Source organism: Pleuronectes platessa, chromosome 23 (assembly GCF_947347685.1).
Source record: "Pleuronectes platessa chromosome 23, fPlePla1.1, whole genome shotgun sequence".
Taxonomy (NCBI): Eukaryota; Metazoa; Chordata; class Actinopteri; order Pleuronectiformes; family Pleuronectidae; genus Pleuronectes; species Pleuronectes platessa.
Window position 1 is genome coordinate 2,869,518 of NC_070648.1, and position 27,671 is coordinate 2,897,188.

General features: G+C 44.5%; 3 protein-coding genes across 4 annotated transcripts; all 3 read right to left on the reverse strand.

Annotated features, from left to right (window-relative positions):
• Positions 1-52: 52 nt before the first annotated feature.
• On the reverse strand, positions 53-11,821 carry LOC128429904 (serine/threonine-protein kinase DCLK2). The gene is made up of 15 exons (XM_053415777.1): positions 10,839-11,821; positions 8,668-9,062; positions 6,562-6,688; positions 6,272-6,385; positions 5,996-6,069; positions 5,813-5,885; positions 5,551-5,656; positions 5,405-5,462; positions 5,173-5,292; positions 4,936-5,082; positions 4,726-4,859; positions 4,534-4,611; positions 4,287-4,383; positions 3,983-4,063; positions 53-3,743 (listed from the first exon to the last, which is right to left on the reverse strand). The coding sequence occupies exons 1-15, from the start codon at positions 11,272-11,274 to the stop codon at positions 3,618-3,620; spliced, it is 2,166 nt and encodes a 721-aa protein (XP_053271752.1). The 5' UTR covers positions 11,275-11,821; the 3' UTR covers positions 53-3,617.
• Positions 11,822-13,427: 1,606 nt separating this feature from the next.
• LOC128429903 (NLR family CARD domain-containing protein 3) lies at positions 13,428-21,463 on the reverse strand. The gene is made up of 11 exons (XM_053415776.1): positions 21,328-21,463; positions 20,528-20,600; positions 20,021-20,125; positions 19,417-19,578; positions 19,144-19,245; positions 18,919-19,052; positions 16,672-18,451; positions 15,808-15,981; positions 15,558-15,731; positions 15,174-15,220; positions 13,428-15,011 (listed from the first exon to the last, which is right to left on the reverse strand). Exons 2-11 carry the CDS (start codon positions 20,590-20,592, stop codon positions 14,488-14,490), a joined length of 3,267 nt encoding a protein of 1,088 aa, XP_053271751.1. The 5' UTR covers positions 20,593-20,600; positions 21,328-21,463; the 3' UTR covers positions 13,428-14,487.
• Positions 21,464-22,878: 1,415 nt separating this feature from the next.
• Positions 22,879-27,659, reverse strand: LOC128430183 (endothelin receptor type B). 2 transcript variants are annotated; one of them, XM_053416166.1, is made up of 8 exons: positions 27,503-27,659; positions 26,543-27,348; positions 26,068-26,195; positions 25,572-25,770; positions 24,843-24,995; positions 24,587-24,720; positions 24,378-24,486; positions 22,879-23,508 (listed from the first exon to the last, which is right to left on the reverse strand). In XM_053416166.1, the coding sequence occupies exons 2-8, from the start codon at positions 27,152-27,154 to the stop codon at positions 23,461-23,463; spliced, it is 1,383 nt and encodes a 460-aa protein (XP_053272141.1). In that variant the 5' UTR covers positions 27,155-27,348; positions 27,503-27,659; the 3' UTR covers positions 22,879-23,460. The 2 variants fall into 2 exon arrangements, with proteins under 2 accessions (XP_053272141.1, XP_053272140.1); XM_053416165.1 differs by having other exon boundaries at positions 22,879-23,552.
• Between the last annotated feature and the right edge of the window lie 12 nt (positions 27,660-27,671).

Consider the following 27,671-nt stretch of genomic DNA (forward strand, 5'->3'; position numbering starts at 1 on the left):
TCACAGTGACTTTGTTAATAATGCAACAGGAAGACGAGCAGGACGAGGACACTGAGGGTTCACGTGATGCCACCGCATCAGTTTTATTTTCACAATCCAATTCATCTTTCCTTGATACAGATCAGGGTTTGTGTTTCCTCCAAACGTCCCCGATCCCAACAAACATACAGGTTTCATATCAACACACATCGACATTACACATCATCAAAACATGTCTACAACATGTCTTCAAAACACTGCTGCTCTCACGTCTCCTTCCACTTTGAGCCGGGACTAGTTTTCCTAAAAGCGTCCCACAGGAAGAAAAACACTTTGAGTCTTTGATTAGTTTAACAGAAATGTCTTTAGGGCAATTACAGAGTATGTTGAATGATTATTTATTCAGATTTCTATCTACCAGGTTGAAGGTTTAACGTGAACCTTCTGCTCATTACAAAGAAATGATTGTCTTTCAAATTAGATAAGTTCAGAGGGTTGTGTTTTAAAACCGGTTCGGAAATAATTCAGCATAAATCCTGAAGATCAACCATCGGACTCCTTCTAGGAAAACCAGGCCCGTTTGGTTCATTAATCTAGTTCTGCTACTATAAAAAAAGTTTCTGTCTAAAATGAGGCATGAGGTGAAATGATCACACACACACAAACACACACACACACACACATTGCATTTGATTTTAAACACACACACAAAGGGCCTCACAGCTACAGCCACCCTGGGTCAAATCACTGAAATCTCCTCGGTCACAGTCGACTGAACCGAACCTGGTTCTCTTCTGGGTTTTTCGTAGATTTGCTAAAAACCAACAAGATGCTTCCTCAACATGAACAAAAACACAAGTCAGCTTTGTTGTGTGTCATTCATCCTGCAGTGGACAGGGGGCAGCAACGAGCCATCAGTCGGATTCACCCAAACTCGGCACCTTCTTCTTCCCTCAGTGCAAATTGGCACATTTGGTCAAGGCAACACGTTTTCTCTCTTGTTCGCAATGTGAAACAAACTTCGGCTTCTTCTTCGACTGGAGAAAAGAATACAAGCAGCTTTACATCGGAGAGTAGTTACGTGCTCGAGGACCCAGGTGTGGCTGCAACACGACAGAATCGACACAAGGCTCCGTTTGGTTTGGTTTAAAGCAAAGAGAAAAAGAATTAAGACTACTGGGTTCATAGCAGGCATAGAAGGTCAAAGGCCAAGCCACCAATCAGAACTTGGTAAAGGTAAAGGCCATGGAAAGGTCACGGTGAGGTCACAGCATCAGGTCATTCATCCACACGACGACTGACACCCTTTTTTTTTTTTTTAAATGACCCCCCCTCCCATCATTAATGCAAACACAATAACAGATCAAATACACACTCACACTTATTTACACACATACACACACACACACACACACACACACATCTTTCCTTCAGCCACACTGACCAGCAACATCAACAGACGGCATGAATGATGACGTGCGGATGGAGCGATGTGATTGGTGGATGAGCCACGATGTCACCGTGTAAAGAGAGAGAATCCGTCGCTCTGACCAAACTCAACTTTCAGGTAAAAAAACTCTTTCATCACAGTTTGTCAACACCCGTCAGAAACCTTGAATCTTTTATTCTGTCTTTAACTTTGTTTTATCAGAATCAATAACTAACTATTAAAATACATTTTACTGTGTGAAAATGTCTCAGGTTCAATGTGGAAAATCATTAAATATACGTCGTCTGGGAAAACAAGGTTTCCTCGGGGTCTTGACACATCGCGTCTTACGATTATTTATTTTAAAACGTTTTTTTTTTCAAGCTGCTACTATTTCCCTACTTCACGACTGACTCACACAGACAGACACCAACAGACGAGTGATATTTACAACATTTACAACATATTTTATCCTCCGTGAACTGGAGGTCCGGACTGGAACGCTCCCGTTAGCTCAGTCGCACGAAAGATCGCAACCTCACAAGGTTTGTGAGTCGCTCCGTTAATTTCAGACACAGCAAGGGCGAGGGACAGTGGGACGGGAGTTGTGTAGAGAAGGCTCATTGTTTTGAGTTTTTATTTTCCATCAAATGAATCTGTCCACTCAAATATTTTTCATAAAAAGATTCCGATTCCCAAAAATCCTAAAATCTACCAAAATTCCAGTTTAGAGACATTTTTAAACATCTTTCCCCCCCCCCCATATATTTATTTATATTTGGCCCAAATAATCTTCCATATATGAGAGAACGATGAGCCTTGTGTTTCAGTACAGTAGTTAACCAGTGCTAGTTTCTGAGGACCTGTGGAGGAAAGAGCATTTCGGATGTTAAGAGGAATTCATCAGCAGCGTAAACAGGCACAGTACTTGAGTTTCTTCCTGGACAGTTGGGCAGCAAGTAGAAGAAATGAGAAACGTCCTTCAGGCCAGCGGAAGGAGAGCAGGAGGGACAAGGCAGGAGGGACGGGGGACGTTTCCCAGAATAAATGGAAGACGTCCTGGTTGCTGAGAGGCAGGGACTAAGAACAAGATCCCTAAACCACAGGGAGAGTTCTGTAAGTGAAACACTGGTGTATATCTCAGAGCCTCGGAGTCCACTGTCAGTCAGACCAGAGGTTCAGTCCCATGAGACACCGGGGGGGGGTGGAACGGTCCAATAGCACCTTCCCAGGCTGTCCTTCCAGCAGCAGTGGGAGACGTTGGTCGAGGTCTAATGGAGCTTCTCCACCAGGATGTAAATACTTTCCAGTACAGCAGCAGAGACGTGACTTGGTAAAGTCTTCGGTAGATTAAATGCTGTTCTACATCACAGCTGAGGAAAGTCTCCAATGATTGATTTGATATAATAGTAATACTAAAGAACCTGTTTCCAGTTGAGCAGTCCAGCAAGTAAAATGGAAATCCTTTTGGTTTTTTAAATCAATTCCAAACTGGAGGTTGGGGAACACTTTTGGTTTCCAGTAAATCAATGTGGAAAAAACACAAGTTCTTAAATGTGGGTGAAGGAGCTTGTTTGGTCTCAAGCGAATAACAAGGACGTGTTCTAGAGCCTAGCTGTGGGTGGTTCTGGTCCGGTGGGTGAGATAGGACTGCTTCTAGACCAGAAGGATGTGGGAACCTGCTTAATCTCCAGAGTTCTAGACCTAATTTCAAGGAGCTCATTTCTAGTATATGAAAAAGGAAAGAGATATTGCTCTTCTACAGCTGATCACAGGGTGTTTACACCAGGATGAAGGAATGTTTTGGTTTCATGGATCACGACCACTTGTCGACCAAATATGTGGAGAAATCACTTTGTCTCCAGAAGATAGAACAGGAACTTGTTCGGTTTCCAGTGGGTGAAGTAGATCTGCTCCACTGAGAGCAGGTGGAGTTTCCTTTGGACAGACGGGTTCTAGACCCGATTGGAGGGAGCTAATTTCTAGTACAATTGGAACTAGATCACCAGTGTGGGACCTTGTTTGGTTTCCAGAAGATAAAATACGATGAGGGGACATATGAGACTGATTGGAGGGAGCTAATCCACTATCCAGAGCAGTGTTGATGGAATTCTGGAAGAGTAATTTAGTCTCCAGAAAATTATAATCCGGACATTTTGAGTTTTTTTCACTGAGGAAAACAAGGAGCTGAACCTTCAAGAGGTGAGTTTTAGACCATAGGTGAAGGAACTTGTTTGGATTCCAGAATTGGTAATTCCTGCTCTGGTTCCAGTGCGTCCCCACTGGTCTGGTCTTCAGTGCTGCTCACAGCGTTGGAGTCGATGGGAGCTTCGTCCTAAACCAACACCACCAGTAACAGCCGTTAGCATTTAGCATGGGAATCCAGTTTTACTGAGGCAGGTTTTTAAAAAAGGAACAGGGAAGGAAGTTTTTTCACTTTCCACAGAGAGTAACAACAACTTCTGCTTTGTGGTTAGTAACTGAAAACCATTGTGACTCATTCCTTCTCTAGTGGTCTGTACTGTAGGTGTGTAGTATTTGTGTATTTGTGTGTGTGTGTGTGTGTTTTCTTACCGTCACCCAGCAGTGTAACAAAACTTCCTCTGCAGTGAAGCGAGTGTCTACGTTCACCTGCAGCATCTGACTAATCAGCATCTGGGGAACAGGTCATGTGACAGTTAACAGCCTGCAGGGAACTGACCGTTGTTCTTTACTGTCAGTACTGCGTTTACAGTACTGACAATAAAGGTGGTTAACGTTGAATCCATTTAAAACAAGGGAAGCGTCTTTTTTAATAACTGTATATGATGATGGACGACTCGTCTGAGTCAATCTCAGCTGTCAATCATCTACGTCTAGAGTCAAGCGGCTGTGGTACCTTCGCAGGCAGACTGATGGCGTCCCAGTCCGGAGATGGGAACTCCAGCTTCCCTCTGAGGATCTGATCGAACAGCTCCTCCTGCACGTTGTTCTCACTGAGGAACAAAAAGACACATAAAAGTTCATGTTATAGAAAAAAGGACCCTATATTATACCAGGGACCAGATGGACACATGTTTTTAAATCCTCTGAATGAACGAGTGCAGGTTTTGTTATTGATTATAATAAACTTTGTGTTCTCTGACCTTCTGAATGGAGGGAATCCACACAACAGGATGTAGGTGATGACTCCGGCCGCCCAGATGTCGACTTTGAGACCATAACTTCAAAAACACACAGAACAGGTTCAACTTCATTGTATACCTTTACAGGAATGTGACGAGTGACCCAAACAGTGAGGGAATCGAACCCATAACGACACTGAAGTGTTTCCTCACCCGGTCTCTGCGATGATCTCCGGGGCCACGTACGTTGGCGTCCCACAGACGGTGTAGAGCGGCCCCTCCACCACCGTCGCCAAGCCAAAGTCCCCCAGCTTCAGGGACTTGGTGCCGTCTGGATACTCACACACCTGATCACACACTCCAGTTAGCGTCTAACTTAGTGTGTGTGTGTGTGTGTGTGTCTGCACGTGTGTGTGTGTTTACCAGCAGGTTCTCCGGCTTGATGTCGCGGTGGACGATGTTCATGCGGTGCAGGTACTTGACGGCTCCGGCCAGGTTGAAGACCATGGCGCTGGCGTCTCGCTCACTGTACTTAGTGGAGGAGGTGATGGCGTCGAACAGGTCGCCGCCCTGGTGGAGGAAGAGGCATGAGACATGAGAGTGGGGACGCTTTAAAGACACAAGATGATGAGGGTGAGGAGGAGGAAGAGGAGGAAGAACCTTGACGAGCTCCATGACGAGGAACAGCTGAGACGGCGTTTCCTCCACCTCGATTAGCTGGATGATGCTCGGATGGCTGACCCTCCGCAGGACCGCCACCTCGTTCTCTATCAGGTGCTCCTGGTCACACACACACACAGACACACACACAGACACACACACAGTGAGACACTTAAACACACTATCACTCCCGCTCTCCTGAACACAATATTTATATGAATATCAGTGTTACCTTCCCACAGCATCGAGCCTTGTCGATGATCTTCAGGGCGTATTCCTTTCCCGTCGACCTGTCAATCAAAACACTCGAGCTGTCAATCAACAAACTCTGAACTAAGACAATCCACCTCCCAGTTTTGTGTTCTCGGTGTTCCTCACCTCTCCACACAATCCTTCACCACAGCGAAGTTTCCATCTCCGATCACTTTCCCGACTTTGTACTTGTCGTTGATGTTGGAGGAAGAAACCGTTCGATTCCCGTTAACTGTGAGAGGAGAAAGTCTTTACTCAGGAGGTTTCACTGGTTCACTCCAGTTTGAACAAGCCAATCTGATGGTTTCAGAGTTTGTCGACTTCGTGCTTCACTCTGAGGCCTGAACTTTTTAAATATGTTTTTTTTAATAATTGCGTAAACACAGACCCTCGACAATGTCGTCCTCCGGCTGCTCGGACTCTCCGTTGACGTCAGTGGAGGACGAGCGACGGGCAGAGATCTGGAGACAAAACGAGACGGACGTGAAAGTGTGGAAAGAGAAAAGGGAAATGTTCTAACTCCAGATGTGAAGGAAACAGATCAGTCGATCGATCGATGAATGAATCCGACCTTGAGGCTGCGTTGAGGCCGCGGGCTGGTGGGGGAGGGGCTGGACCTGGATGACTTCCCTGAGGGCTCATTGGCTACAGACAAGAGAAAGGAGCCTTGTGATTGGTCAATATCTTTTTGTATATCTTTTTCCTCAATGCTTAATATTTGAAATAGTCGTAACAGTTTTTGATTGTTTAATATCTGTTTAATTGTTTTTGTAATTTTATATAATTTCTTAGAAATATTTATTTTAAATAATTTGTGATTAAATGTTTCTGATGTTCACACCTGGACCTGGACCAGGAGACTTGGTTCTGGTCCTGGATGAGGAGAGGCAGGAGCTGCTGGGAGTCTTGGGAGGTGCAGCCTTCTGAGGAGCAGCAGGGCGAGGCGCTTTCACTCGGCATTCTGGGAAAACAAAGTCTTATCATCAGGAAAACCCAAATGTGAATTGGTCGCACAAAACAAGATTTCAAATGACATCACAATTGTCCAGTGTGTGTGCGTCTGTGTCTGTGTGTGTGTTTGTGTGTGTGTGTCTGTGTGTGCGTGTGTGTGTGTGTCTGTGTGTGCGTGTGTCTCACCATTAACAAACGTCTGCGTCTTGGTGGTGTGTGTGAGCACAAAGTCGTCCTGAGCGTAACGGAACTTCTCCGGGCCGCACGCCATGAACACGTCGTCATCTCCGAAGAAATCCTGCAGACAGGTCAGCTACACGCACATACACACACACACACACACACACACACACACACACACACACACACACACACACACACACACACACACACACACACACACACACACACACACACACACACACACATTTAGGATTAAACACAAATTACACATCGAACTGTCCCAGATTTAAAGAGAGAGAGAGGGAGCCGGTGAGGAGCTGACGGATCAGCGGAGCAGAGGGAGGACGGATTAAACAGTAACACAATGAAATTCATCGATGAACTATGTCAGCGACACACAACTCTGAAGCTGTCTGTCTATGAGTGACGGCTCCAGTAGCAGCACATCAGGTTAAAGAATCATTATCAGTCACATCATTTAGTTTAGAGCTCAAACACGTTGATTCTTCACCTGTTGAACTGTAACATCAAACACACACGTTATGTAAAATGAAAATGTTATCGATCTGCACAACGTTTCCTCTGAGACCAAAAACACACACACACACACAAACACACGTTTTTTTTCTTCATTCATCCTTTTCCTCTGCTTCCTTCCTCTGTCTTATCCTCTCACCCCCCATGTTTCTGTTTTTCTCAACATCTCTGGGATTACAAAGTGTGTGTGTGTCTGTGTGTGTCTGTGTGTGTCTGTGTGTGTGTGTGTGTGTGTATGTATGTATGTTTGTGTATGTGTGTGTCTCCCTCTCGTCCTTTCACTTTGTGCAGCCACTTCAAGCAGTGGGACAGAAACCCCATCACACAGTGCACACACAGACACACACACACACAGACACACACACACACATACACACACACACACACACACAGGACACTGCGGCAGTGCAGTTACCATGCCAACCAGTCGTCTAGGAACTCCCCCCCCCCCCCCCCCCCCACACACACACCAGCCTTGTTTCATTCAGACTGAGCCGAGTGTGAACGAGTGAAAGCGTCTGAGTTGTTTAAAGAATTAAATTCCTCATTATGACTCACTGCCTTCAAAATAAAAGCTTTAAATTACAATCAAAAGTGACGACCAAATACGTTCAACTAAAATAAGGTCTGATAATTATTGTTCTTTCCTCCTTTGTTTGCTGATTTTAACACTTTGAGCACCAAACTCATTTTCTATGATTAACAATGATAAACAGTTTTAAAAACAGATTCAAACAAATTGAAACTAAAGCGATGCCAAATTGCTGATGCTTTATTTTGAAGGAAATGTGTTTTTGTCATTACTTAAGGTCAATGCTGCTGGAATCTGAGGGCGTGTGTGTTTGTGTGTTTGTGTGTGTGTGAGAGTTGCGTTCACTGCAACAACTCTGCATCAGTCACACGGACCTCAGCTCTCCACTGTCTGTGACTTCAAAGTGTGTGTGTGTGTGTGTCTGTGTGTGTGTGTGTGCGTGTGTGCGTGTGTGTATTTGGTAAAAATAGCTTTGTCAGTGAATGTGCGATAAGTTTAAATCCTCAATCCTTCAGAGGACAAAAGAGTTTCCGAGCGGATCCGAGAACATCCAGAGTCGGTTCAACACGACGATGAAAGAAAAAAAAACTTGTTTTGCAGTTTCAGAGCTTCAGACTGAAAAAACACGTGGAACTCATTTTAACATTAAACACTGAAACTACAACTGGAAGATATAAAAACCAACTGAGGATTATTGAACTTCATTTCTCCCTGTATATCTTTACATTTTTCAAAGTCACTGTGAGGAAACGGTGAGAACAAATAGTTCAAATCCACCATGTGATGGTCCTCGTGGTTCAAACACTTTATCGTCGGAGGTGAAGACTGCAGCTGCTTCCTCTTCTTCTTCTTCTATTGTTTAATGCTGTCTCTACTTCCTGTGATCGGTCCAAACGTCCTCACTAGACCCAGAGCATCTCCTTTTGTGGGACTACATTGTGGTGCGTTGGTCAGAGGAACCTTTCACACCTGATGTTTGGTTTCAGACTGAACTGAAAAGTCTGAAGGTCTGAACGAGGGGTGAAAACAAACTATCTCACCTGTTTTCCGTCCAGCGTGTACAACCTCTTCACGGCTCCAGAGTCCAGCTTGATGGCCTCGGTGATGTCGGCCAGCACCTGCTCGAAGGAGTGAGCCGTCTTCTTGTTCAGCAGGACCCTCACGGCCTTGCGGGGCTTCACGCCGCTGCGGATCACCGTCACCAGCTTGGGCTTGATGAAGTCCTTGCTCTCCCTGCCCTCTCGCCCCTCAGGGCGCTCTCTGGGGACGGTGGCGGCGGTGGCGGCGGCGCTCGCTGACACACCAGTGGACACCGTGGTGGAGCGGGTGGAGCTGGCCGCACCGGCCGCGGCACCAGGCTTCCAGTTGGGGACGGAGATCTTGTTGTAGTCGACCTTCCGGTACGGCTCGTTGGACGCACAAATGTAGCACTCACCTGGAGAGAGAGAGGAAACAAAGACTTTCAGTTTGAGCTTCCACAGACTCGCACGTCCTCAAATGAAAAACATTGAATTCCTAGAATATAAGACAACAAATCATTTCTGTATTTTGATTATTAAAGACGAATGAATTAGACGTGAATTGATGAACTGTTTCACAGAGTAATTGTTGCAGCTTCACTTGATTAAATTTCAGCCAATCACACCTGCTTTTACCTTATATGGTTAAAAATGGCTCCAGCTGAGTTTCTCTCCTGTAGTCTCACTCTGCCTCGCTCTACCTTTCTAAATGTCACTCTTTTTCACACTCACACCTTGACTCTGTGTCTTTCATTTACACACACACACAAACACACACTCTCACTCTCACTCGCCTGCACCTGCATCCCTCACCTTTTCCTCTCTCTCTCTTTTGCATATCTCTCTCTCTCTCTGTGTATGTGACCTTGCCGTCTCATCTCCTTCTAAATGTCAAAATGTCCCTTTGCCATTCAAACCAGGCTTTTTATTCAAATACAGAAAAACAACAAAGACAAGCTTCTGTCCATCTCAGCACGAGAGGAGATGACAGCTCTGACATCTTGATCGTCGCCTTTGGGCTGTCGGCAGCTTTGGTCAGTATACGTCATGATCGACAGCTGAGTCTGACTCCTGATTGGTCGATTGGGATATGTTTGCTTCATTTTTGTCCAGCAGAAGGAAGTGGAGACATGTCGTCCATCTTCATTTAGGCTCAATGTCTACTAACACCAGTTGGTTTAATGGGTTTTAAGTTTCTGTTTTTCCTCTTTCCTCACGTTCAACTTGCAGCTTCACGTCGCTGTGCACCTGCTCCTGTTTGTCGTTTGTTAATTCCACTGATAGCTTAGCGAAGCATCTTTCCGATTGTCTCTGGCTGAACGGCTTCCTGCCTCTAACGCTCATTACCGGACATTACAACCAGTCGCAGATCAATACTGGTGTTACTCAGCTGCTGGTTTGTTTCAGGCTTAACGACCTCAGACGAGAGAGGAAGAGCCGACCGACCGGACGGCAGAGATTTTGAAGAGGTATCATTTCCTGCTTTAGATCTTAACGTTTTCCGAGGGTTATTTTAACGTCCTGATACGAAACCCCATGAGGTGAAAAGCTAGTTTTCCCGTGATGATGAATAATCTGTGACTGATGGTCGGTCGGAGGGTTCGGTCCCAGGTCGGGGTTTAAATCGTCTCTGTATTGATTATACACTAATCATTCTGCTGTTGATGTGCACAGGGATAAATAATTCAAGTGTGTTTGCACAGACACAGAGGAAGCAGACAGGGAGGACGTTGAAGAGGACAGATCAGAGGATCAATAGATCCATCCATCCTCGGTAATCTTCAGAAACGACAAAGAAGGAATAGGTTTTCTGTTCTCATGAACTCATCTGTACTCTGTATCCAAAATAAAATCGGAATACGCGACAATTCGTACACCGTGACTGAGAAGTCAAGAACCACAGAACCTGAAGTAAAGACCTGCTGCCGCCCTGAGAGCTGTTCACTTATTTATCGAAAGTTTGGTGAAGCTCGACTGAACAGCTGTCGTCGCTGTGAGTGACCAACAACTGTTGTCATGATCTATCGCGTCACTTTCCATTGAGTCCCAGTCGCCTCCTTGTTCATTATTAATATTGAACGTGTCCTTAGGGTCTTAACAATACACATGACAAGCGTGATGGACGGTTCTCCAGATAAGTGAGGCACAGACACACAAAGATTTCTGGAATTATTAAAACGAACGCATCTTACCTTCCACCAGCTCGTCCATACTGGTGATCTTTTTGCTGCCGTCTATCGTGTAGATTGCGCGAACCCCTTGTGGCAGATGAAGGTTATCGGCCAATGAGCGCGTCAGCTCCATCAGCAGGGCGTCGTAGGAGCGGAACCGATCACTGGAGACGGCGTACACCAGACCCTTGAAGTACCGGTCTCCGTTGCGGTAGAACCGGACCTTTTTGGCCCTTTTCTCCGAGGTGAGCGCCTGCAGGGTTCGGGTCCGGTAATAGCTGCAGTTGGCGCTGTGGGCAGGGCTGGGAACCAGGCTGCTGCCCCTGGAGCTGGGGCCAGACCCCCCACCACCAGCGCTGCTTGTAGATTCATCCCTCTTGGCCCGGGTGGAGCGTCCCCGGCGAACCTTGTCTCGTTCCTCAAAGTGCTCCAGCTCGAGGGTCTTGCTCAGCGACATCGTGAATAATGGTTCAGTAGTAGCGTTGAAATGTCCTGTGGTTTTCCCGGCTACATAAGATTCATCGTCCAACAATGGTAAACGTGACTTTTATCCTCGTTGTCGGGTGTCTTGTCCTGGCCGTAGTTCTAATTGATTGAAGTCTCTGTAATCCAGATAAAATCCTAGATCTAGATCAGGTAATCCTGCTGTAAATCCAGTGTTAGGGCTACTCAAACTTCATTTTATGCTACAAACACAACTTAAGTAACACGTTGGACCCTTCTGTCTTAAAATAATCGTAGAATTCACTGCCAGAAATGTCCGATGATTGATCAGGAAAGTGCTAAAGGCCTCTTCTATGCTTTGATGGCTGGAGATGGACACTACACATCAGACAGATTGTGACCTGGTCCATGAACTCCACCGTTTTCCCAACAGAGGTGAACTCTACTTTGTGATTTGGTCGGAGTAACCTTCCTATGACCTCACTGTTCTGCCTTCAAACCCGGTGCGTTGGCCTAAGGACCTTGCACGAGCGGGTCGAGTCCCAGCAGTCGTACGGAGGTGCAGTCCGGTTCCTCAGCGTCCCTCCATCACTGATGAAAAGAAGAGATGACAGTCACATGGGTTAGTGACGAGCAGATCCACCAATCACCCTGAGCAGCAGCTGCAGGTCCGGCCTCCAGGTGCAGATCAGGACTGCATTCAGGTTAGGATGAATATTCAGCCTCGTTTGCATGCACACTTTAAATTAAATCCTGATGAATGAGACATGCAGAGGTCGCAGGTGAATTATAGTCGAGATGTTTTAGTGAAATTGAATTTCAGGTCCATTGATTTTCTGTCAGATTTAAAGGATCTGAAGCCAAAAGCAGAATATGAGGGTGTGGATGGAATTATATTAATATAAGCTGATAATTCATCTGATGCATGAACTGACTTTATCCATCAAGAGGCTGTGCTGACACTCACACACGCGCGCACAGACACACACACACACACACACACACACACACACACAGACACACGCGCGCACACAGGGAGGCACCTACCAATAATGCCGTGAAACCGGTTTGTTGCTATGGAGGCTTTCTCTTCCCCCGGTGCCTGTTCCGGTTTGTTCCCGAGGACCAGGCGGCTCCAGGCGGACCGAGCCGCGCCCACCGAGCCGAGCCGGCTCCTCTAAGCCGGGATGCGGGGAAGCAGCGGCTGCGGGCGGGATGAACCGGAGGAGGAGCGGGACACACGGAGGAGACAGAAGGAGGAGAGAAGCATGGCCGCTGCTGCAGAGACCGGTTCAACCCCCCCACACCCCCTCCTCCTGTACGTGATGACAACGTCCTCCCTCTCTCTCTCTCTTTCTCTTTCTCTCTCTCTCTCTCTCTCTCTCTCTGTCTCTTTATCTATCTCTCTCTCCCTCTCTCTCTCCCTCTCTATCTGTCTGTCTCTTTATCTCTCTCTCTCTCTCTCTCTCTCTCTCTCTCTCTCTCACCCTCTCTCTCTCCAGCTCTTTGTCTGCCTCGCTCTACCCTCTCTCCCTCCTCTGTCTTTTGTCAGTGAAATTCAAATTCATTGGTTTTATTGTCCTGACATATAGGTCTCTTATTCAAACTCACGTTGTACAATCACACAACCACGTTTAACATGCGTCTGTCATGAAGATATCTATAATTCATTTCAATTAACCCACAGAAAAGAAGGAGAGTTATTCTTCCATCATTGTCATGTTTGGATGACAAGTGGTGGTCTTGGAGAGCACAGCCCAGGAGCCCCAGGGGATAGGGGCCACTTGGCCTTTGTGATAAATTATAGAAAGGCACAAGATGAAAGCTGGACAAAGGATCAAATAGAGACGAGGATATAAAACAATAAGAAAACAATAAAACAAAATTTGCTGAATGATGCAAAAAATGATGCACAGTAAAACTGAAGGAGCTGAATTATGACGAAGCTACAACAAAACCATTTCTGTTTGAGGGTGAAGAGGCCCCACCCTCCTTCTGAGGGGTGACAGCTGGGACTCGCTGCTCTCAGGCGGCCCCTCCCTTCACTGTCAGCCGCTCATCCACACATGATGTTGTGTTCATGTGCACATGAACCAGATATACAGATCAAACTGGTTCATATTAACTGGAAATTAATGTTGTAACAAAAACAAGGAAAACAAAGAGAAAGATATAAATGTTTATTAAACCCTTCTTTACCAAAACGATACAAACTGCAGAGATTAAACCAATTGCAGTACAAAGCTAATACAATATATTATATAACTATAGGATATATCATACAAAACTGAAACAAGATACCCATTTCAGTAGTTATAAAGAACCCTCACCCGACTAATTTGAAAATATCAGCATTCTTAAGGTTTGACTTCCTCTGTTCTTAACCCTCAACAAGATAAAGGAAAAACTACAAAAAACACTTTTAACAGGGTAAAAAAAACGTAGACACCTCAGAGCATCATGTGAGGATCACTCTCCCAGGACGGACAGAAGTGCAACAGTTGCCACGTGTAGGAAAACATCAGAAAGATATAAGTATTTGCAGCATTGATTAGAAAAGACACTTCGTAGCTTAATTGAAGGTCAATGAATAAATGGAATATTATAACTACAAGTTATAAAATACAAAACAGAAACAAGATACACATTTCAGTAGTTATACAGAACCCTCACACCACTAACTTGCAAATATCAGCATTCTTATCACTACAAATGCTCAAACAAGCCTCTGGGCCAGTAGGTGGCGATCAGGTCGATACTAATGCTCTTTACATTACATTACATTACATTCACATTTAGCTGAAGCTTTTATCCTAAGCGAAAGCATTCAACCATGAGGGTACAAACCCACAACAACAATCAAGAAAGTGCAATTTTGACGATCTGTCAGAAGCTAGAAAAGAAAGCTGTGATCAGAGTAACATTGAGCGAGGCAGACGCCTGTGAATGAATGGTAATGTAGTGCCGTGATGCTAAATATAGCTGCTATAGCTGCTAACTTGTAATTAGACCTATAGCATAAACAAAGCATCAATGAGCATGCGCCATCTCATTTTGAAAGTCTGCACTTCGCAAGGCATTTGCATATAATCTCAGTGTATGACACACGTAAAACGCTGTTTGGAAAAGAGGCCAAACGTAGTGGAACGAGTTTATAAGTGTTGACAGAGCACTTATCGACACACTTTGGTTGCACATGAACGAAGTCAGAGTTTAATCACAGTGGCTAGCAAAATAATGCAGAAGAATGAGTGTGGAGTTCGACAGCGGGATAGAGGGGCTCACTGAACTTCGTTCTGAAGGTATGGAGGTGAACCCAGTTGTTGGAGAGAACTCTGTAGAAGGACAGACTTCCCCCCGGCCAGTCCAGATACACTCCCACCCGACTGGAGCGCTGGCAGAGGGAGGACACACCGACTCTCTGGCTGCGGTGCAGAGTGTAACAACCCTCATCGGAGCAAACCAGACTCCAAGACTTGTCGTTGCATCCCAGCTTGCAATCGTCCACATCCCCGCTCCTGAGAGGTGGCTTGTATGTTACCCCAATGTTGAAGGGCTCCGTCACTTCCACCTCCCAGTAGCAGCACCCATCCAGACTCTGCTCACACAGCACTTGTGGGCACTGATCAAACCTCTCTGGGTGAGGGTGATATGACTGCTGCTCTTCCCCCCAGGTCACCTTCCTGTTCTCTTCAGACAGGCGCAGGTTCTTATGAGCTGTGTTGGGGTCCAACGTGAGCTCGCAGGCATCTGAAGGTAAGAAAAGTATAATTTCACAAGCATCGATCTCAGTAATGTAGATTAACAGCCACTGCTGGCAACATCAAGCGTTATACTCAATCTGAAATCCAGGATCTCATTATGTTCCTTGCAAAAACCTTACAATACTACTATAATTCTACAGAAACTTACATTTCTTGAATCCTGGTTTCATCCGGTGACTTCCACAATGATCAAACCTGTGGAGGAAAATGAGGATTAAAATCTGTCAACCAAGAACAATCCAAAACTTCCAACATCGCTTCTCTCAGCTCAGGAGAAAAGCTCAAGAACTCATCTGTGCACTAGTTGTACAATTGCCAAACCGAATTTGTAAACCCTCCCCGGTCTTTACCCACAGTATCTTAAGAGTCGCAGTGTTAAACTTGCAGGTTGTTGGTCCCCTGACCGACCTGTGGGTCGTTGGGGTCCCTCAACCTAACATTAGTCTGGTTAACTGCAGCAGCTCAGATTAAGAGCAAAGTCCTGAGCTTTTCTGTGGAGCACAGAGCAGAATGCAGCAAGGATAATAATTACTTGAGAATGTCGAGCTTGTATTTTGAATCTTCTTTCATCGTAGAGAGAAGGTTGATTCCTGACTCTCCTGGATCATTGTAGCTCAGGTTCAGTTCTTTCAGGTGGGAGGGGTTGGACTGGAGAGCTGAGGCCAGACACTCACATCCAGTCTTTGTCACCAGACAACCCGACAATCTGACACAACACAGAATTTAGTTAATCAGCGAGTTCTTGCAGCTCTGAATGGATGTAAAGAAGATCAAATGTGTACCTCAGTTTTTTCAGTTTGCAGTGTTGACTCTTCAGACCATCACAGAGCAGCTTTACTCCTGAATCTTTCAGGTCATTGTTGCTCAGGTCCAGATCTCTCAGAGGTGACCAGGGAAACGTGAGACCAAAGGCCACATGCTCAACCCGCTCTGTCGTCACGTTGCAGGATGCCAGTCTAGGTGTAGATAATAGGGTTATAAGATTAGGAAAGAGGTGCACCCATTTAGTCAGTGAGTTTAATGTCCCAGTTTCCAACACTTCACATTCACCTCCTGAAAATACATCCCATGGCACAAAGGACAGAGCAAGAAACAGTACACATTCGTAAACAGCAACAAGAACTAGGAGGGACATCTCAAGCCTTTAACATTGACAGACAGTAGAGAGCTGGGTTGGCAATGGGAAGTCTCATTCAGAGCTGCAGATATCAGGCTTTGGTAGAACCGGGTCCTGTCGCACCTTATCGACTTCAACCTGTGTCGTGATGGTATGTTTAAAAGGCGGCAGTTGACTGAGTGACTGATTTCCTGGTCTACTGAGGTTCCGATGCCAGTGAAGGCCTTTCAGTTGAGTTCAGAGAGGTTGTGAGGAGACTTATAACTGGGCAGCAGTCACATGTGTTGAAGTATCAGGTGGAACAGTTAAGTAGGATGGGTTGGAGGATACTTTGTACAACAATAGAAGATTTGGGAGAAGTACAAAAGATATGTATAAAAAGAATATACACAGGAAATGCATCCCTGTCCCATCTAATATCCAACTAACTCATTAGGGAAACGAATAAAAGAGGAAGATCGGCGAACACTCCAAAATAGTGAAAGAACTACTGAAACGAGATTATCTTACAGATGATAAGTAAACTTACATGGCCTTTCTGCTGCTCCTCACTGCTGGTATCAGCCTCTTTCTGCCCTCATCGGATGTGTTGTAACTCTTCAAGTCCAACAAATCCAGATCATTCTCTGATATCTGCAGCATGTAGGCTAGTGCAGAGCAGTGCAGGGGAGACAGCTCAGGTGTTGAACCATATTCTGTCTTCAAATATTCCTCAATCTCTTCTTTGACTTTCTGGTCTCTTATTTCAATCATGACCCTAAAAAGGACGATGTTATCTCCTGGAGAGAGGGTCTTTCTCCGGATGGATTTCAGGTAAGTTAATATTTTCTTGTCGATATCTTGGCTTGGGTCCGGCAATGTTAGGAGACCCTGAAGGACTCTCATATTAGCTTCAACCAGGAGGCCCAGGAGGAATCGTAAGAAGTAGACCAGGTGGCAATTCTTCTTCTTCAACACTCTCTCAACTGTGACTTTCAGAAGCTCGAGTAAAGTTGGTTCTTTGTCCTTCAGTTTCAGGAAGTCGTTGAGCTCTGTCGTTTTCTTGTTCGTAAAACAGTCATAAACGTAAAGAGCTGCAAAGAACTCCTGAATGGTCAGATGAACAAAGAAGAAAACCTTTCTATGGGAAAAGACATCTTCCTCCCTAAGAACTGATGTGCAAAATCCAGAGTGGATAGATGCTTCTTTTATGTCAATGCCATAGGCTTCCAGCTCTTCCTCATAGAAAATGAGGCTGTTCTTCTGCAGATGATCAAACGCAAGCTTGCCCAGTTTCAAAAGAAATTCTCTATGTGTTATCAGAAAGTTTTCTTGAGGCTTCTTGTCATATTTTCTGTTTCTACGTTTTGTCAGAGCCAACAAATAATGTGCCATCATCTCTGTCAGAGTTTGAGGAATTTCAGCGTTCTTGTCTTCAGCAAACACCTCCTGGAATAATATGGCAGAAATCCAGCAGAAGATTGGTGTCTGGCACATAATTTGGAGATGTTGTGAAGAGTGGATATGTGAATCGATCCTCTCAGCCAGACCCAAGTCATGACTAAATCTCCTCCTGAAATATTCAGTTTTTTGTGCATCGTTGAACCCTCTTATCTCTGTCACCATGTCCACATACTCTGATGGGATCTGACTGGATGCTGATGGACGAGAAGTGATCCAGACTTTAGCATCCGGGAGAAGGTTACCCTGGATCAGGTTTACTAGGAGAGTTCCCAGAGATGTTTCTTCACTCAGAGATGTTTGCCTCCCAGTGTTCTCAAAGTCCAGTTTGAGTCTGCTTTCATCCAGGCCGTCCAGGATCACTACAACCTTGGTTTTGGCATAAAGCTCTGGACTTTCCAAATTACCAAGTACAGGGTGGAAGTCGGTCAGGAGCTTGTGCAAGCTTTTATCGCCTGAACTCAAATTCAGCTCTCGGAAAGCAAAGTAGAAAACAAAATCAAAATCTGTGTTTGTATCACCCTTGGCCCAGTCGTAGATGAATTTGTGCACAGAAAAAGATTTTCCGATCCCTGCCATGCCCTTCGTCAGAACTAGTCTTTGGATTTTCTCTTGGCCAGACGAAGGTCTGAAGATATCCTTGAGGTTCACTGTATATTTAGACAATGAAGGCATTTTCAATTTACGTTCCAGCTGACTGAACTCATGCTCTGCTTCTTGCCCTCCGCTCTCTCCAGCGGTGATAAAGACTTCTGTGTAGATGTTGTCCAAAGAAACCCGATCGTCACCAGTACCTTCAGATGTGAAGGTAAATTTTTTCCGCATTTCTTCTTTAAAATTATCTTTTAATTTGAAGAGATCCTGGACCCCTGTAACAAACAAATGAACAATTGCAAATTCCAATAATATACGTTAAATTAATAGAGGACAATTTCAGCTAAGTTGTGGAAAATCCGGAGCAAACTCAAAATCCTGACTTTGAGACTTTGGGCTCTCACACATACTTTGTTTGTTCTGAGACTATGGACGTTTCAGTTTAGTCTGAAAAGACAAAAATGACCAAGACCACAATACGGACCAGTTTATTGTGACCAGAAGAGGTGGTCTCGATCCGGATCAAACTGAACCCTGGTTCGGCTTGAAACGATCAACCTGATACTTTATCTCGTTGTTAGCCTTTTTATTTGAAAGAGAATCTCATTTCTATTATATTTGAGAGAACCTGGCATGAACCAAGTACGTTGCCCTTCCCACCTTAATGTTACTGACTATGTTCAGATTGATTATGAATGACTTTGTTAATAGAATTAGTTGTGGTGGCAGAATTTAAACTTACCGGTACCAACTCTATGGCTTTGAGATAGTTTCTGACGTTTCGTTCCACACGTCGAACAAGGGGAGTCCGACTCATCCCAGTCTGATCTGAGACACTGTTTGCATGACAGGCCTGATGGTTCCTCACTCATCTGGCTGTAAGCAGTGAAACAAATGGCTTCTTCATCAGTTTTGGTTCAAAGTTGAGTTTGGACATGACGCAGAATTCATTTAAATGTAGAATTACCTTTCAGGACTCTCAGCTCCTATGTTAGGTGGTATGTGCATGGAGGCATCACTCTTCCAGGAGACTCCACCGGGACCCAAGGATCCATCTGTCGTGTGTGAACTACAAGAGGAGAGAATTGCTTTCTTTGGTAACCAACACTATCATTCTTTTTTTTTCTTTTCTGTAATGATATTTAATTGCATGACTGCTACAGACAGGGTAACCTGTGTCCAGCTCGACCAAGCCCATTTAAGGATATACTTTAATTAAAAACACTAAATGTAGAATTACCGTTTAGGCCTTCCATCTCCGATGTTAGGTGGTATGTGCATGGATGCATCACTCTTCCAGGAGACTCCACCAGGACCCTGGGACCCATCTGTTGTCGTCTGAGAACTACAAGAGGAGAGATTAAACTCTGAATCTCCTTTGAGCTCTGTCTTTGGTCTCCACCTTCATTTAAGAAAAATATCTGGGTCATTGTGACTGCACTCGTTCGAGGACGTATGGTAAAACCTTGACACTGGAATCAAAGTTCTTTCCTGTGCTAGTAAACTGCTCCTCTACTGTTTAAGGCCAATATAATAATATATACATTATCTCAAGGCACTTTACATAGAAGGTAAAGACCTTAAACTTTATAGAGAAACCAACAGTTCCCACAATGAGCAGCTCTGGAGACTGTGGAAAGAAAAAACTCCCTCATTAACGGGAAGAAAACCCTGGAACCAGACTCAATGTGGGCGGCCATCTGCGTCGACCGGTGGGTGAGGGGAGAAAATGGGGAGTAGAAGAGAGATGGGTGGAAAAGTGGGAAGAGAACAGAGAAGGGGGGGGGGGGGGGGGGTGGAAGGAGAAAGAGTTTGGACATGACACAGAATTCATGTAGAATTACCCTTCAGGACTCCCATCTCCGATGTTAGGTGGTATGTGCATGGATGCGTCGCTCCTCCAGGAGACTCCACCAGGACCCTCTGACCCATCTGTTGTCATGTGTGAACTACAATGAGAGAGAGTGGACAGTCACTCACCAACTATACATCATATATATGTGCATTAATAAGACAAAACAGACAGTTCAGGAGAAGCGTTGACTTTAGCAATAACAAGAGGAACCGTAGAGCACTGAGCATTTGCTAGAGAGTCCCTGGGGGGTTCGGTTTTCCCTCATATGAAAAACTATGGCACTGGGGGACAGTAGAAAACCAGCTGTGAACCCAGCATGGACACAGACCGGCTTTAATTCAATCTACTGGACACTGGAAAACATTTAGGATTTCACAACATTCTCCAACAAACAAAGTGAATATTTGCTGTAAAAAAAAATTCTTGCAGCGTGCAGACAGGACACAAGTTACAGTTGTGCGCTGCTGTTTTATTATGATCCTGTCATGATATTTACCTGATTGATAACTCAGGGCTGGGGTCCGCAGCGCTGTCAATCAACTTCCTCTTTATTCTTCTCATTTCTGCAGCTGAAACACAAACAGACGTTTACAAAGGCTCCAAAGTTCATAAAGGAAGAATTTCAGTCTCATATCAAATCGGACCCAGATAACTTCATACTTTTTATATAATTAACAACATTCTCATTGTTATTTGTAACTATTCTAGCTGCTTTACAACCTCATTAAATTTGCATTTAATATTTACACTTGAGCACCTTTGTACTTTGTTTTACTGTTTTTATTATTAGTCCCTGTTCTGTTTATTTATTTATTTGTGTTATTTAATTTGTCTGAAGTTTGCTTTTATCTTTCAGTTTAGTTCTTGCTGTTTATTTGTCTGAATGTTAAAAAATAGTCGAACATATCTTTATCTGTCCCAACATCTAAACCTGACTGTACTGCCCCCCCCCCCCCCCCCCTCCCCCCTGTGGAGACAGCACGGTGATGTTTCTGAGCCATAACCCTTCCCACGTGATACTGGTTGTTTTTCTCAGTCCCGTTCACAAAGTCTGAACCTGTTTTTTATCACATCCGATTCAAAGGCTTAGAATTTAACACGTTTCAAAACAATATCAAAGTATAAATCCAGATTGCTCGTGACTTTGTATGTTCGGTTCACTTTGATCTTGATAAACACGTCAGCATAGTGACGCACTAAGAAATACGCACAAATACAGAGGAAACGTACACACACAAACACACGCACACAGACAAACACACGTTCATAAACACTTTAACGAACAGCTGAACCTACTTTGACGTCAGAAAAACGCCTTTCTTTTTGTTTCCAGAATCTGTCCTGCGCGAGGCAGTTGAACGCCCTTTCTACAAAATGTCCTCTCTCCTCATACTTTCAGTTTCGATTTGACACGATAGGCTTATGGGTTTGACACGTGATGAGTTCTCTATTTATACAAAAATACTAGTTAATAATGAAAAACAAGACACATTTCCTGATTGTTCCGAATGAGAAAGAGAAATTAATACAATAACATCGAATTATATGATATAATATCATCCTGATACATTATTCTGACATTAATTAATCAACTTATCATTATTGTTATTACAACTTTATTCTTAAACTCTTAAAATTGTAGTTTTCTTCAATTTGGCCATAACTCTGAGTTGTTGAAACTAACGACACACATTCTGTTGTTTACACCTGACGTGTCATTTAGTGACACTGAAGAACCACAGACGTGTGAAACCACAGACGAAGACTCACTTCCTCTGAAGAAACCAGCTTCACTCCAACAGCCTCAGGAACTTCCTCAAAATACAAATTTAAAATGTCTCAACAAACAAACAAACAAACAAACAGGACTCTGACATCGTCCCTCTGCTTCCCCCCGCTGCTCGTGATAAATTATCTTCTTTTTCATAAACATATAAACAACATTATTTTGTTGTTGTTGTTTTTGCTTTTACACAGACTCTGAGCTTCACCACAGTCCCACTTCCTGGACATGTCCTCGCTGGGACGCCACCTGTTATTGGACGCCACCTTCCTGTGGAGGTGTGTTGTCGCTGTCGTCTAACACACGTGGACACACTTTATTATTCATCATTTATCATGAAGTGCAGTGAGGTCAACACGCTGCATCAGCTCAGTGATTCAGCTCGTTAGAAACCAGATAAAAACATTTATTTAGATATGAACTTGTTCTAAAAAGTGGAAACAGGTTTTTAATAAATAAAAAGTTGAATTAGTAATTGTTTTAAATAGTGAAAAGCAGAGGAGGACCGCGCCGCTGGAGATGAAGATGTTTCCCTCCTCAGCTGCTCCGACGCCTCCTCCTCCTCATCTCTGTCGTCATCAGTCACGTGTTTGGATCCACAAACAGGCCAATTTAATTATACCATAAAAGTGTGGCACAGATGATGTCCAGATGTTGTGATGCAGGAAACATCTGCATGATTTCATATCCACTCCATTTCACTTCACTTGCTCATTTGCTCCGACTCACTGACGTTTACACCTTTATATAGACGCAGGGATTTTTCATATAGATCCTGTGGCTGCACAGATTAACTCTACTCATTCTGGGAATATCATTTTCGAGCAGGGGCCTGAAAAAAGCCCAGATTTATACAACTTCCTGCGAATAGCAAACAATGCATCATTTAGTTTTCAATTATTTATATCTTTCACATTATATATAAATCTTGCCTTCTATAAAGTGCTGTTTCATCCATCACTGTCAGCATAAACAAGAATTACATTAGCTCATTGGTTCAGACTTATTTATTTTATTATTTAAGACACATGAACGCTCACACACGTGCAACACAAACAGACCCGAACGTTTTGAGAATATGACTTTATTGATAAATACTTACATGAAAGTTGAGAAAACAAACAGACACACAAAAGTAATTTAAAATTCATGATATTACATATACACATTTCAAATATTTTCGTCAGTCGACCTCTGACCTTTACACTTCTTTAGTCCCACTTGTAAAACTCAATCCATATCAATAATCAATATCAGCATTAACCAGTTATTTAGCAACTCAGCAGGTTGCTGTTGTAGGTGTAATGAAATCAATCTGCCTCTGGGGGGTGCTAGTGGATTACCAAGCCTTTTCTTTCTTTCAATAAGCAGAGATGCTGATAATTATTTTACATATAAAACTTTATAAATACATCACTGCAAGCTGAAAACATTAGATTTCACTTCATCAGTAACCAGCCCCCGCCCAAAAAACTGCCTCTGATCACAAACTGCAAGACAGCATGTGAACAGTGTTGTCCACATTCTTTCAACCATATAGTTCATAATATATTAATATAGAATTATGATGAGAAGAATGATAATGAGCGTTAGAGGCCGGATGTGTCCGTCAGTGCCGGTGTTGGACGTCTGCTCTCTCTCAGTGTTCAGGGTGTTTGTACTGCACACTCGTCCCATGGTGGAGAGGCATCAAACTGTTAGAGACAGGGCCAGAATAAAAACAACAACACAGACAGGACTGGGGACAGAGGGGTGGGGGTGGGGGGGTGGAGGGAGAGACAGGGGATGAGTCGGATTAAAGGGGAACTCCAGCGATTTAAATTTGTTTACTTCAATAAAGTTGAGAGGTTCAAGAAAAAGTAACTTCATATTGAAAAAACAAAGGTATTTTGGTCCCTAATAGTACAGATCCATGAATGATGTGGCCTACATCTCCCATAATGCAACTCTCCTATTCAAACTGAGGCTAGGTCCGCACTGATACACACTAAACAAAAAGGATCTCCTAACACCTGAATAAACATCACATGACATGTACACTGGTCACATGATGTAAACAGTTTGCTACAAAAACTACTACGCACACGTCACTGTCTTCAGACCGTCCATCGCTGCAGCTCCTCTTTTCAGCCTCTGTCTCAAACACTTGGTTTTAGCTCCTGTCTCTTTAAGACCCTACCTCTGCTCCTACCCCTAAGTCTGCTCTGATTGGTCCACTCCTCTGTGATGGTTAAACCCTGCCAGCGCATGTAGGAAAGGTCGAGTGGTTTAAAAGTGAAGTATCTCCTTTAGTGTCGGTGGAGTGCCCCTTTAAACCAATGTCACTGCTCCCTTCCCAAAGGTCAAAGGTCAAGGATCTCTTTCCCCGAGGTATTTTCACTCCCACAACACATGATAGTGTATTTCAGTCTGTGCCTCCTTGTCTCCCTCTCACTCTGTTATCTCATGTTATCGATGTCTCACGCCCCCTTTGACCCCGTGAACACGCCCTGATGTCCCTCTGTCTCAGCTGCTCGGACGTTTACCGTCATCAGAACCTCGAAAAGACAAAATTAGTTTTTACCTTGAAGCAGTTTTTGAACTTCTTGGAGACGAAGAAGAGGATGATGGGGTTGATGCAGGAGTTGATGGTGGCCATGTTGATGCTGAAGTAGTCCAACACCAGCAGGAAGCTAGAGCAACAGAAGAAGAGCACGTGACATGAAGCCACTCTTCACAAGGGCCAGAAGAGCAAAGAGGAAGAACTACCTGGTAAATAATACGGTCACCTACTTTAAGAAGTCACAGCGACGAGCATCATGGGATCTGTAGATGGTTTTTTTCAGCAGTCGACTCAGATGCAGTGGGAACCAGCACAGAGCGAAGATCAGCACCAGACAGAAGACTGCTTTCGCTACTTCTCTACGCTGGAGAGAGAAAGTGGATCTGAAATGACTTCACTGGTACTGACGAACCAAAAGTCCTCGCTATTCAAACCACTAGAGCTATGTTCATGTTTGTGTACTTGTGTGTGTACTTGTGTGTGTACCTGTTTGAGCTGCTCGCTCAGTGAGACCTTCAGACTTCCCTTCTGGTGTCGGAGCATCTCGCAGGTCATCAGGCCGTAGAAAACCACAGAGCAGATGAGAGGGACGCAGAAGTAGAAACCAAACAACCACCAGTCCTTCGCTTCCCGGTAGAACTGGACCAAACAGAAACACACACTTTAACTACATGGAGGAGGTAACACAACTCAGGATCAAGATAGATCAGGTCTCACATTCTTTACTCTACATATTCAGGTCTAGACCTTTACATCAGAGAGAAACCGACAGAGAAAAGTCTCCTCTGAAGCAAGTGGGTGTGATCAAAGTGTTTTGAAAGGTCCAGTTCTAATGAATAAAGCCTGATGGCAGGTCAGCTGACCCGGGATCAGTTTCCAGGGCCTGGACGCAGTTTGTTGACTTCAGTCATAAACAGGAAATGATGTTATAAACTGTGTGAACTAAAGCGACCTCGCCCTGAACCAACCAGGATCAAACCCTCCAGCCGGTTTTATTCTTCACCCATGAAATTTGTTATTATATTACTGTGAGTCGACAATTTGATATTGTTATTGAATTTTCAGGCCTGTAAATTCCATTTTACATCTAAACTCTCCAAAAATACATCTTAAACTCGGACTTCTGACAAACCTGTTTTAAAAAGTGCAGATCATTTTTACTGTCGCTGACAAACACATGCACAAACACACGTGCACAAACACACGTGCACTCACAGCCAGAAAAGGCGTCCTGGGCTCCAGCATGCAGGTCGTGATGGTGACGTTGTTGTAGTCGAAGTTGACCATGTTGAAGCCGATCGCCTCCGGCACGGCGAGCACGAGGGACAGCACCCAGATCGCCACTATCTCCACCGCTGTGACCAAAGGAACACCTGTACCCTGGACCCGCGACCAGGACACCACCGCACGATACCTGGGGACCACAACCGGAACTTCTCAAACCACGGATCACTCTTTCAGCCATGCAGACGTGTAATTGTTGTTATTAGTACTAATGATTATATCTGAAGCTGGAAGCTGGAGAATCTGAGTGTAAGCAGCAGCTGTTCGAGTGCAAGAGCAGAGTTTAGAGTGAGAGCTTTACAAAATATGAAAAGGAGATCAATAAATCCTGCTCTCAAACTGAAAAAAACACACTCTTTAATAAAGATAAAGATAGGGTGGGGGGGGGGGGGGGGGTCCTCAGACATTGGTGTACTGTGTACGTTACCTGTCCACACTCAGCACGCACAGGTTGAGGACGGTGATGCCGACCGAAGCTTTCTGCAGGAAGGGGAGCAGTTTGCAGAGGAAGAGGCCGAACACACTGTCGGCAAAAGGCCACCGCATCACCAGGAGCTGCACACAGACACACACACACACACAACACACACACACAAGGCTTTAACAGATTATCACAGTTTCAGAGTGTGTGCGGAGCGTTATCTCATCTATTTTAGTTCCTTGCCATTGTGACACTCGGCTTCCTGACTGAGACACACAACACACACACACACTGATAACCCAGGAAGCTGAATGCAACCAGCTTCTAATCAATTACACTTTCATTACTCAAATTTACTCATCAAATGAACTTATAAAGGTTTTTTAGCGTAGAAATGTTGATTATTTAATATCTGCTCCACCAATTTGTGAGAAGCTGCCATGTGTCATGAGAACAAACAACACACAAACAACACACAAACCTTGTAGATGTTAATGGGGATGTCGATGGCGATGTAGATCAGGTCTCCCAGGGCCAGGCTGGCGATCAGAGCGTTGGGTCCGTTCCTCATGCTTTTGTTTTGGCAGATGATCCTCAGCAGCGTGGCGTTTCCAATGATCCCCACAGCAAAGATCACGCAGGACATCACCGTGTTGATGTACTTGAAGGCCACGTTTATTGAGGTCACGTGGATACATCGGGGGAGCTCGCGAGCGGCCACAGAGGAGTTGGTGGAAGGGGGAGGACTTCTGTCGTGCTTGTGTCTCAACTTGCTCGAGTGCTTCAGCTTCTGGGAGTCCAGAGGCACCAGAGGCTTGTTCACGGTCTCCTGCAGCAGACGTGGGTCTCGCTCTGGGGTCTGGATCAGATTCTCTGCTCCGGGTCGCAGAGGTGAGTCGGTGCTGTGGAAATCCGACAGGCCTGAAATCACCACGTCCGACAGAGATGAGAAGTTACTGTGGCCACCAACTGGAGGAGCGAGCACCAAGCACCAGACCAGCAGCTGCGCGATGAACACCCAGGGCTTGGATGTAGATCTGGAACTGAATCTGGGTCCCATTCCAGAACCCTGATCAGATCCACCTGACAACATCCTGGATCCTGCTGTGACTCCTGAACCACTTTCTAGAGACTGAAGGTTTCAACAGATTCTATGACTGAGCCGGCTCCGAGTCCAGAGCCTTTTCTAGAAGCCCACGACTGTAACTCCACAATCAGCCACAGAGACAAATCTAGAAGTTCTAAATGTGATGGTGGTTCTCAGATGAAGTTGGATGATTCTGGAAGCTGAGACAAACAAAGAAAACAGGTTGTTGGTTTGGAGGCTCCACTTCACAGATATGACATTGTGCTCATTGCAAAACTACTACTAATGAATAAAACCTTTCAAAATTAATTATAAAATAATAGAAATGTACAAATTATAATTGATGATTCTCACCTGTGGAAGTTTCTCTGTCTCCTTCTGGAACTTGTAGTTAAATTAATATCATTTTTCTTCAGTGTAAACAAGAAGAAGATAGGAAGAAGAGAAGAAGAGAGGAGTGAGAGCGGCTGAGGCAAAACTAAAGAGGTTGAAGTGACGGAGCTGAGTTTTAACTTTCTCTCTC